General features: G+C 39.4%; 1 protein-coding gene across 4 annotated transcripts in view; it reads left to right on the top strand.

Annotated features, from left to right (window-relative positions):
- Window positions 1-1,732: 1,732 nt before the first annotated feature.
- Window positions 1,733-11,848, top strand: part of CCDC25 (coiled-coil domain containing 25) — a 34,341-nt gene continuing 24,225 nt past the window's right edge. For 2 of the 4 annotated variants that reach the window (XM_043486775.1, XM_043486778.1), the window contains exons 1-3: window positions 1,733-1,862; window positions 7,225-7,272; window positions 10,319-10,358. In XM_043486775.1, the coding sequence (XP_043342710.1) occupies window positions 1,835-1,862; window positions 7,225-7,272; window positions 10,319-10,358 (116 nt within the window). In that variant the 5' untranslated portion in view covers window positions 1,733-1,834. Of the gene's footprint in view, window positions 1,863-7,224; window positions 7,313-8,420; window positions 8,442-10,318; window positions 10,359-11,848 lie in introns of those variants that run through there. The other 2 variants (XM_043486776.1, XM_043486777.1) reach the window with 2 other exon arrangements.

Genomic DNA, 11,848 nt, shown 5'->3' with positions numbered 1-11,848 from the left:
TCTCAAGAGTCTTCTCCAGCACCACAGTTCAAAAGCATCAATTTTTCAGCGCTCAGCTTTCTTCACAGTCCAACTCTCACATCCATACATGACCACTGGAAAAACCATAGCCTTGACTAGACAGACCTTTGTTGGCAAAGTAATGTCTCTGCTTTTTAATATGCTATCTAGGTTGGTCATCACTTTCCTTCCAAGGAGTAAGCGTCTTTTAATTTCATGGCTGCAGTCACCATCTGCAGTGATTTCGGAGCCCAAAAAAATAAAATCTGACACTGTTTCCACTGTCTCCCCATCTATTTCCCATGAGGTGATGGGACAAGATGCCATGACCTTAGTTTTCTGAATGTTAAGGTTTAAGCTAACTTTTTCACTCTCCTCTTTCACTTTCATCAAGAGGCTTTTTAGTTCCTCTTCACTTTCTGCCATAAGGGTGACGTCATCTGCATATCTGAGGTGATTGATATTTCTCCTGGCAATCTTGATTCCAGCTTGTGCTTCTTCCAGCCCAGCGTTTCTCATGAGGTACTCTGCATATACGTTAAATAAGCAGGGTGACAATATACAGCCTTGACGTACTCCTTTTCCTATTTGGAACCAGTCTGTTGTTCCACGTCCAGTTCTAACTGTTGCTTCCTGACCTGCATATAGGTTTCTCAAGAGGCGGGTCAGGTAGTCTGGTATTCCCATCTCCTTCAGAATTTTCCACAGTTTATTGTGATCGACACAGTCGAAGGCTTTGGCATAGTCAATAAAGCAGAAATAGATGTTTTTCTGGAACTCTCTTGCTTTTTTGATGATCCAGCAGATATAGGCAATTTGATCTCTGGTTCCTCTGCCTTTTCTAAAACCAGCTTGAACATCTGGAAGTTCTTGGTTCACGTATTGCTGAAGCCTGGCTTGGAGAATTTTGTTATTAGCTACTGTTATCTTTGTGTACCAGCTCCGAGTACACTCCCTGGCACATTTCTTAGTTCTAAAAAATTTTAGTTAAGTGATGCGCTTAACTTCACATAATAAGATAATATAAATAATCAGGTTAAAGCGAAGTGCTGTTGGGAACTGAGTCAGATCATTCCCACTTTACAGCCGGAAGATCTGAGGTTCCCTCAGTCTCGTAGGTAACAGATGGCAGATCTTGGATTTAAAGGTAGAACAGTACAAGTCCAAACGCAGAGAGGCATATTGCCTCCGGTGAAACTCACTTATTCTAGCGTGTTCACCACGTCCTAAACCTTTCACACCTATTAACTTACTAAACCCCGGCAAAATAACCTGTAATTAACCGCTCCACTCATCCTCATTTTGCAGCTAAGTGCAGCAACCTAAAATGCCCAACAAGTGATGGAGCTAGAATGAGAATAGTGGAGGAATTTGGGTTCATTCAAAATTTAATGAGCTTCTATACTAAGTTCCAAGTACCGTGATTAGTTTAGTGAAAGCGTAGCGGTGAAGAAGGCAGGTTTCTACTTTTGAGGAGCCCAGATGCGGGTGAAAAGGGGCAAAGGAAACCAACTTGATAGCCCACAGGGTGTAGGTTCTAAAAATAAAGCCAGGCAATGGCATTTTTCTCTTTAGTTCCCCCGCTTCGTTTTCCACCCACCAATCCTCCTTCCTCCATCCTCTTTCCTTTGACCCCCAAGTAAGGGCGCGCCAACACCTCCTCCACGGCCAAATTAAGATGGCGCCGGCGACCGGCGTTATGACGCGACCTGACGTCAGCCGGAAGTGCGTGGAGCAGTTCCGGGAAACGCGGCCTCCGCGCTTCCGGTATCCTGAGCTTCCAGGTTTGAATCTTGCTGCTGGGCGCTCTAATTGTCCCACCGCCGCTGGGATCATGGTGTTCTACTTCACCAGTAGTAGCGGTGAGTGGTCGCCGAAACCTTCCGGGTCCCTACCTCGACTGTGGGGCTCCGAAGCCGAGACCTCGAGGCCACCGCTAGCCTGGTCCTTAAGTGCCTTCTCGGCAGTGGGTGCTTCTTCGCTCGTCCTGATGGTTTCTCCACCGTGTCCGTCCCAGTCCTCCCAGTGTGCCTCCTCGTCAGTGCCTGGTTGGCGGGGAGGGGGCGTAGAGGGACCATCCTCTGTGCTCTCTTTGACTCCGGGCGATCTTCTTTTCCCTCAATCAGAAAGACCTGTCGCTACCTGGAATTAGGCAGTTTGTGGACTTATTCACCCTACCATCGTGAAGTCTTCTCTTCCCCACCCACCCCCGTCACATTTAATCTTGCTGCTCTTTGGTAAGAAGGGAGACACCTGCCAACAATTCTACCTTACAGAAAGTGCGCTTTACCCTTCCGGGAAAGGGCTATTGGGTTTGGATGCTACCGAAAGACTCTGGAGTGGCGAGACAGCCACTCATTGGGCAGAGTTAATGTCCCAGATTTTGAAAAGTGACATGATAGTTTCTGATTTGTCTTTGGCAGGCAAGAAAAGGGTGTGTTTAGTTCCCAGGAACTGCTGTGTCTTCGTTTCTCTGCTTATATTTTTCTCTTTGCCTTAAATCAATCCCCCAGTTAGCTGCTTCTCCCCAGAGACAGCTCTCGCCTATCTTTTCCAAATGCCTTTCCTTCCTTGTTCCCACCCCAGGATTGCTTAGGTATATCTCTTGGGGGAATCCCCTTAACACAATGCATACTTTCAGCATTGCATTTATCATATGATGTTAAACTTTTGTCTGCTTGAGATAGAGTGTAAGCCCGTTGAGGGCAGGTTCAGGACCTCCTTGTTCCACTAGCATAATGCCTGGCTCTTAATAGTAACTCAATAAATACTGAATAAATGAATGCTATTTTTTTGACTTATAGCAGGACTCTATTCTATTGCTACTCTCTGCCTCCTTGGTAAAGGTGAGATTTAAGTGAAACTAACAACATGGTGGTTATGTGGGTGGGAACAGGGTGGTACTTGCTCTTTAGATTTGAGAAAGTTGAAGCCCAGGAAAGTTGTAACTCACAGAGCCCCTCCTCTGCTACTCCATCACACTGTCACATCTCATTTTTCTCAATAGTTTAGGCTTCCACAGTGTGCTATAAGCTATTTCTCTGTTTCTGTGTGCTCGGTTTTTTTTTTTTTATCCATATTATTAAAATTGCTAGAAACAAAATTCAAACTAGCCTGAAAATCATTATAGGCTCCTAATTGCATTTTTATCTGCTGTCCTGTTCTGCCCCTCTGTCATAATATAACCGAAGCATCTTTTTGTAGCTTCCCCACTCACGGGAGTCCTTGACAACATAGTTATCCATACAAGTCCAACAATGGAATGACAAATATAGGCAGGGCATGTTGTTGTCTTTCTTTAGTTGCTAACTCATGTCTGACTCTTTGAGACTCTATATATAGACTATATATATAGATATATATATATATATAGACTATATATATAGGCTCTGCCTATAGCCCACCAGGCTCCTCTTCCCAGGCAAGAATACTGGGGTAGGTTGCCATTTCCTTCTCCAGGGGATCTTCCCTGACCCAGGATCTCCCCTGACTCCTGCATTGGCAGGTGGATTCTTTAGTAAGCCACCTGGGAAGCCCGAGGCAGGACTTATAGGTACTAAACGTATTTTACACAGGCTACGTTTTTCTCCTTAAAGCGATTCTAAATTCTTTGAGTGCCAGCCATAAACACGGAGATGCCCCTAATAGAGCAGAGGGCTTCAGCTGGTTTGTGGGTTATTTTTTTCTCATTGGCTTCCATGGCAGCATCAGAACTGCTTCTTGTCGGAAAAATGTTTGGCCTCTTAAGTCTAATAAACCTACAATTGTGCAGCTTTTAAAATTGCAGAGTAATATAGTAGTAAAATTTTTTACATATTCCAGTACAGAAAACAGTTTGAACATACAGAATCTTAAGGAAATGACTTTGTATAGATAGCCAAGCTTTTCAATCAACTGATGGTTTACTGCAAAAAAAAAAAAACCTTAAAAAAAAATGGGCTGGAAATCGCAATAGAAAATTTTTGCCTTCTCTTTTAAAATTAGTATCTCTGACTAAAATCTGCTTATTCTTTCATGCTCCCATAATAGATTAAGGAAACATTAACTTTGCTGTATTTTCAGTGTCGCATTCAAGACCCTCTGATTTATGGATTCCTGCACATGTTAGTGCATTAAGCACGTTAAGTTCACTTATGTTTTTAGTACCTTTTACCAGTGTCCATCTCAATATAGATGGTTCTGTAAATTATGAAATTATCACAACGCCTCAGAAGTTGGGTTGATTGCTACATGTGAGTCAGGAATCTTCAAGAAAACTAGTTCTCATACTAATCACATTATTTGGGTGAGTTACAAGAGTACTAGAATAATTCAGTTTACTCTTCCTTTATCCCTCTAACATGGAAAAGGAAAGTCGCTCACTTGTGTCAAGGAGACAACAACTAAAGTTGAGTTAGCAACTAAAGAAAGACTCTTTGTGACCCCATGGGCTCTACAGTCCATGGAAGTCTCTAGGCCAGAATACTGGAGTGGGTAGCCTTTCCCTTCTTCAGGGGATCCTCCAAACCCAGGGATCGAACCCAGGTCTCCCACAGTGCAAGCGGATCCTTTACCAGCTGAGCCACAAGGGAAGCCCAAGAATACTTGAGTGGGTAGCCTATCCCTTCTCCGGGGCGGGGGGCGAGGGGGGGGTCTTCCCGACCTAAGAATCGAACCAGGGTCTCCTGCATTACAGGTAGATTCTTTACCAACTGAGCTATCAGGGAAGCTGTGGAGGAGAGCTTAATTCAGACTTCTTACTCAGAAGTCATGCTCCTTTTTAAAAGAAATTTTATTTTCTATTTTAACATTTCAGTCTTTCAGAAAAGTTACAGGAATATTAAAAGATTTCCTTTATAGCCTTCTCTCAGATTCCCCAAATTCTAACATTTTACCACATATGCCTTATCTCCTTTTCCCTTTCTTCTTTTCCTTTTTCTACTTTTTCCATCTCCCCTTACCCCACTCTCTCTCTCTCTCTCTGCACACGCACACACACACACACACACACTCACAGGTTTTTTTTTTTTTTCCTGAACCATCTTTAAGTTTTGTCTTACCCCTAAATACCTCAGGGTATTTTTCTTAAAATCAAGGATATTCTGTTATCAAAAGGCACTGTTCATTATCCAAATTAGGAAATTAACATTGCAGCAATACTATTACCTAATCAGCAACTTTTATCCAGTTTTCATCAGTGTCCTAGTAATGAATTTATCACAAAAGAAACCTGCAAATCAATTGTTGCATTCTCTTGTCATTCATTGCTCTCTGGAGTCTTCTGATCTGGAGCAATTGCTCAGTCTTTGTCTCTCATGACACTGTCTGTTGAAAAATTATTCTGTAGAATGCCTCTCAGTTTGGGGTTGTAGCAGTTATGTTATTAACCACCTCATTTTATAGGTCCGCCATCCATCATCTGTCATTCTCTTGGCAGGAGTTTAGCTAGCTTGCCCTGCAGAGACAGCTGTGTTTACTTCAGTCATCTCAAAAAAAACCACCTTTTTTCTGATTACAAAACCCATCTAAACATTTTGTAAGCAAGTAGGTAAGGTCACTGTTAACAGTTAAACATATATATATATCCTTCCATAGTATAAAGAAAATGGGTGTGTATATTAGAAACATATATGTAAGCATGTTTATATGTACAATTTTTTTTAACTGATTGAATCTTACTGTTCATAGATAACACAGAAATACTGTTCTGCTAGTTATTCACCTACTCTTTCTTTTTAATGGATCCATGGCATTTTGTTTGTGTGTTCTATAGTTCTTAATTAACGCCTGTTTAGTTTGTATGAAGAGCTTCATTGCTTGAAGAAGTGTTAATTAGTAGGGTATGTACTCTTAGTGGTGACATTATAGGATCAAAAGGGTGTACAAATACAATAGCGCCCCAAGTGAACATCTGAAACACTTTTTAGTTGTGTTCCTGCAGTTGGTGTTTGTCCAGTGCTGTGCGAAGGGCTTATCAGGATAATACAATACTTAATTACAGACAGATCTCTCTGTCAATTAGTCAATACAAACATTCTCTCCTTTCAAACTTCTCTCTACTACTTCCAAGTAATATGGATGGTAGTCATCATAACTACTCACTGAAGGAATTGGGAGTCTTCTGTTCCCAAGAAGGGCAACTATGCTTGATCATTTAAGGAGCTTTTCATTCGGAAAGTACAGGCAACCCTGAATTTATGAATCTACAAATGAAAGAGTTCAGAGGTCCACTTAATAGAGTAGTTCCAGCTCTTGGAGCGACAGCCAGCAGACCACCTAGCCCAGCCTTAACACCTGTCAGCCAGGCTTTGTAGACAGAGACCCAGTGGCTGTTAATTCAGGAGTCTAGATCCAAACGGGGTCTAAAAGATTTTGGTAGACTTGCTCAAAAACTCAGGACCCAGTTAGGATTTCAATTACAAAACCTAACTGATTGCAGATGGAGGAGCCCACAGCAAAACACACTAGCTCAGGAAAGCCAATGTCATTTCTAAGGTAAGCCATACCCAGAATATCCAGTTTGATTTAGGGTAGGAGTTCCTAACACTGACTTCACATTAGAAATCATTATAAAAATAGATCTTTAAAAAAAAAAAAAATCCCCAGAGATTTGGATTTGATTGGTTTTAAGGGGAGCTGGGGTAAAATTAGGTGATTCTATAAACAGGGTTCAGGATCACTGATGAGAAGCTTGAGAGCCATGTTTCCCCTGAATGTGGTAGGGAGCCAGGTATGATTTGCAGCACCCTGGAATGCAACTAAATCAAATCATGAAAGATAAACCTTACCTAGGTATAGGAACCTGTTTTTAAATGGTTGAGGTGATGAGTTTGAGTGGTTTTTTTTGGGGGAAAAAAAAATATATATATATATATATTTTTTTTTTTTTTGAAGAAGGCAAAAGTAGATGATGGAACTGGAATTGCATTGTGCTACCTCCCTGAGAAAGTAGGAAAGCAGCCATTTTTAAGAGGGTTGGTCAACGTTTTACAGATGGTCAGTATTTTAGACTTTGTAAGCCACATACAGTCTCTCTAGCTTATTCTTCTTTATTTTGCTTCTTTCAACCCTTTAAAAATGTAAGAATCATTCTGAGCTCAAGGGCTGTCCAAAAACAAGGCTGGATTTGGCCTACCAGCCATGTTTTGCCAACCTGTCATAAGCATTTGTCCCTTGTTTTTCCCACCAAATAGGTGTGTCTGTAATGATGTTATCTAACTATGTCTTATTTTTGTTTTGTCTTAGTTAACTCGTCTGCTTACACTATTTACATGGGAAAGGATAAATATGAAAGTAAGTTTTCAAAAGCATTTGATTTTGAAATTTCCAGCAGGTAAGTGTTAATTGCTTTTTCTCTCCATGGTTTGTTGGATGGGTTTTCAGTTAACTACTGTAACCCATTAGAAGGAATTCCAAATGATTAATTTTCTTATAATGTAGTTGTATCAAGTGATAATTGAGAGAATTAGACCATTTGTTGCTGATTAGGAACTTACATAGTTTTGTGGTATCATTTGATTTAGGGGTGATAGGAATCAGAAGTTAACCTTTGCTAGTTTTTGTCAAATAAAAATAATCTGTGGCTTGGACTTTTGCAAAGATCCTTTTCTGTATATTTTTACCTCATCTGAGAAACATATCTTGGTTTTTTTGAGGCAGAAGATGGTTCTCTTTGAGTTGAAGTGTGAACAGTGTTTTGAAACTTTCTTGACCACTCTCACATATGTATCTTTATCTATATATATATAGACACACATATATCACATAAAATGTATATAACATTATAAATATGGTGTGATAGTTATATAACTATATTATAAATCAGATCTATACAACAGTTTTGAACCCTGCTATAATCTTAAGTAGACCCAGTATAAGCAAGACTGTCATATCCTAGCCAAGAGAAAAAAACCATAACTCATTTTTAATAATAGTTTTTTCCTTATAATGAATTTATGTCATTGACTCTGGGTGTGACTTGATGGAGAAGCAGTGTGCAATGTATTAAAACTTGAGTTTTATATTTCTCCTTGTAATCCATGAATGTCCTGGGTAAATTTTCTCATAGCATCCTCCTGATGAACATAACTGAGGATGCTGCTGATACCTCCCTGTATTACACTGAGCAATAAGGCACAGTTATATCTCCTGCAGTTTGCTGAAACTCATGTTCACCAAGTCGGTAATGCCATCCAACCATCTCATCCTCTGTTGTCCTCTTCTCCTCCTGCCCTCAAGGTTTCCCAACATCAGAATCTTTTCTAATAAGTTGACTCTTCACATCAGGTGGCCAAAGTATTGGAGCTTCAGCTTCAGCATCTGTCCTTCCAATGATTATTCAGGGTTGATTTCCTTTAGAATTGACCAGTTTGATCTCCTTGCAGTCCAAGGGACTCTGCAAGAGTCTTCTCCAGCACCACAGTTTGAAAGCATCAATTCTTGAAGAAGTGTTAATTAGTAGGGTATGTACTCTTAGTGGTGACATTATAGGATCAAAAGGGTGTACAAATACAATAGCGCCCCAAGTGAACATCTGAAACACTTTTTAGTTGTATTCCTGCAGTTGGTGTTTGTCCAGTGCTGTGCGAAGGGCTTATCAGGATAATACAATACTTAATTACAGACAGATCTCTCTGTCAATTAGTCAATACAAACATTCTCTCCTTTCAAACTTCTCTCTACTACTTCCAAGTAATATGGATTGTGGAATCCTTTAAACCTCCGTTGTAGGAATTTCTTCCTATAGATATAAATCTAGATACAGAGTTTATGCCTACAGATGTAAATTTAGATTCTACCCGGACCTCATTGGAGTGGTGTTTCACTGTTGTTAAAGTATATGTAGGAAAAAAAATCTGTTGTGTAGAACATTTTTTCCCTAGGTACTTTTAGAGTCATCCACTCTCCTAGTCTGCTGTTAAAATGGTATTACATTTTTCAGGTGCTATGTTCTCTACTGTGCCTAGCTCTTCACATTTACTTCTAATAGTCTTGACGACTTCTGACAAAGGACTGGATAGAACAAAAAGGAATTTTAAGTTGGACAGTTTACTTTCACTAAAAAAAGCTTTCTGATATGTTCCTTATTAGCCAGCAGGTGTCACCAGGGAGCCAGACATTGCCCAAATGAAAGAGGTTTTTATAATTTCCTTTTTCTCATCTTTCTGATTACTTGTTGGAGGTTTGCTCAACTTTCTACTTGCACTTACAGAAAACTCTTCAGAAAACTCAAGGTGTATGCATTTGTTTAAAATGCCCTCATCAGAGAGGGTACTCTTATCATCTTTTTGCTTTTCTGGACAATAAATACCTCATTCAAGTTAGATAGATTATACTTGAGTACATTTTATTTTATTTTATTGTTTTACTTGAGTACATTTTAAATCATCATATGTGAATCACTTTGTTCACCTTTTTTTATCTTTATGTCTACTATCAATACCAAGTAATGCTTCTGTATTAAACATAATTAGTTACTAATTATTGATGTGATTCATTGGAGGTATATATTGAAATAAAATATGTACACACGGGAATTCCCTGGCAGTCTATTGGTTCGGTCTCTGCACTTTGACTGTCGTGGCCCGTGGCCCAGTCCCTGGTGGGGAACTGAGATCCCACAAGCCATGTGGTATGGCTAAAATTAAAACAATAAAAAAAACTTACAATTTAAACAAATACTTAACCTTTGTTCACTTCACCTTTTGAACAAATACTTCATGATTATAATTGTCCAGTTGTAAAAACTATTAAAAGTGTTTTTTAAAAAAAGAAGGTTAAGTGAAATACGCTAAAGTTTACTGTAAGTTGGGAAGGGAAAAAATACCAGTCTTTTCTACAGAACTTTTTCTGTCTCTTAATGAAGAAAAGAGTAATTCAAAGAGGCTTTGATGATGGAAAATTCAAAAAAAATTTTTTTGAACAGTTTCATTTTATTTAAAAATTATTTATTTTTTATTGAAGTATAGTTGATTTAAAACATTACTTTAGGGAATTCCCTGACAGTCCAGGGTTAGGACTCAGCACTTTCATTGCCAGAGCCTGGGTTCAGTTGCTGGTTGAGGAGCTAAGATCCTGCAAGCTGTATGGCATAGCCAAAAAAAAAAAAAAACAAAGAACCAAAGAATAATTTAAAAACTGAGTTAAAATTTTAAGAATAAATATTATATTAGTTTCATATGTACAACATAGTGATTAGGTATTTTTATAGATTGTACTGCATTTAAAATTCTTACAAAGTAATAAAATTTAAAGTTATTAAGGCTGTATCTCTCTGTGCTGAACCGTATATCGTGTTTCTTATTTGTTTCCTTTTCTTTGTTCTCTTCTGTCTCTGCAGATGAAGATCTGATCAAGTATGGCTGGCCTGAAGATATTTGGTAGGTAACAAATTTTGGTTCTGCTCTTTACAGATCATTATTTACTTTCTGAGACTTGGCCAACCGCCTGACTCCTGTGATTAAAACTAGAACTCATGGTTTGCCATTTGTTTATGACTGTTCAGTGGTAAGATGCTGACCACCAGCTCCCTTCACTTATAAGTCCCACGTTAGCTGGGAAGGAGGTCTCAGAGATGGACCTCAGGCCTGACTGCAAAGGTCTTCGGAACATAGGCTTGCTTTTACCGCCTGTGTGTCTCCTCAGAGTAGGTGGCTGAGACCACCACAATGAAGCCCCAGAGATCTCCAGATCTGTCATGCAAGAGATAAGAATGATTATATCTGTTATGTAGTTACCTGCTGTAAGGTTTGGGGCAGACATACCTGCAGAGATGATTACATATTCAGATGCACTATGAAAGGCAATTCACAACAGCCTTTTACCTGACATTAAAAGAAAAAAAGTGGGTGGAAGAGAAATTTCCAACATTCAGCCTACATCTCATGTATTATGACTTGGGTTTTTCATTTCATTAAGGTTGACTCTTTCCTGGAATGCACTTACCGAACTGGTGTCTACAGATGCTCGATACCCATTTCAACACTCTTAATATTAATAATCTTGAGATTTAATGTCTTGTTGGAAGTGATCGACTAGTACTTCCAGAAGCTATTCGAGGTCTGATATGAGCTGGCATAGCCCTAAATTTCAAGACCTGTTCCAGTTCATAAACTGTCAATTCTGGAAACATTCTGAGGCATGTGAAAAATGAATGAGTTGATCTGCATTCCAGGGCAGATTTTCAGCCTGGGTCACCTTGACGTAGACTCTGGAACTGAACCTCTGGGAATGTCAACATCTGAGTTTATACTAGGAAACCTCCTACAGCGCTTGGAAGCAAAGAATTTTTCTAGGATTAAATGAGAATGGAACTGAACTCATTTTTTTTTAAGATTTTTTTTTCTTTTTTCTTTTCTGATGTGGACCATTTTTAAAGTATTGAATTTGTTGAAATATTGCTTCTGTTTTTATGTTTTTGGTTTTTCTGGCCATGAGGCATGTGGGATCTAGCTCCCCAACCAGGAATCAAACCTGTACCCCCTGTATTGGAAATGCAGAGTCTTAACCACTGGGCCACCATGAAAGTCCCTAAATTCTTTTTAAACAAAGGAAAATAAAGTGTGCGTTTACTGCCTCCAGACTCCCTAATGAGTAATATATCCAGAGACCCCACTTGAAGAAGTAAAATTACCCAGCCTTGGGTGCTCTGCTTCTCTACAGTCTCAGGTTAGGGATCTCACATATTCAAGTGTCTAGTCTCTATTCAGTGAAGGGTGATAGTGATTAATCAGGGAGAGGAAAGTAACCAGGAGAGAGAGAACTAGGGAACTAGTTGGGCATAATTTAAATTTGGAGTGAGCATTTGGGACGTTTGTTAAGGAAGCTTGCTCCAAATAGTTTACAGAGCTGACTTTTTGTTTGTTTTACA

This window comes from Cervus canadensis, chromosome 14 (assembly GCF_019320065.1).
Source record: "Cervus canadensis isolate Bull #8, Minnesota chromosome 14, ASM1932006v1, whole genome shotgun sequence".
NCBI classification, from domain to species: Eukaryota; Metazoa; Chordata; class Mammalia; order Artiodactyla; family Cervidae; genus Cervus; species Cervus canadensis.
The sequence above is the reverse complement of the archived record's forward strand: the minus strand, read 5'-3'. Positions and strand labels throughout refer to the sequence as shown.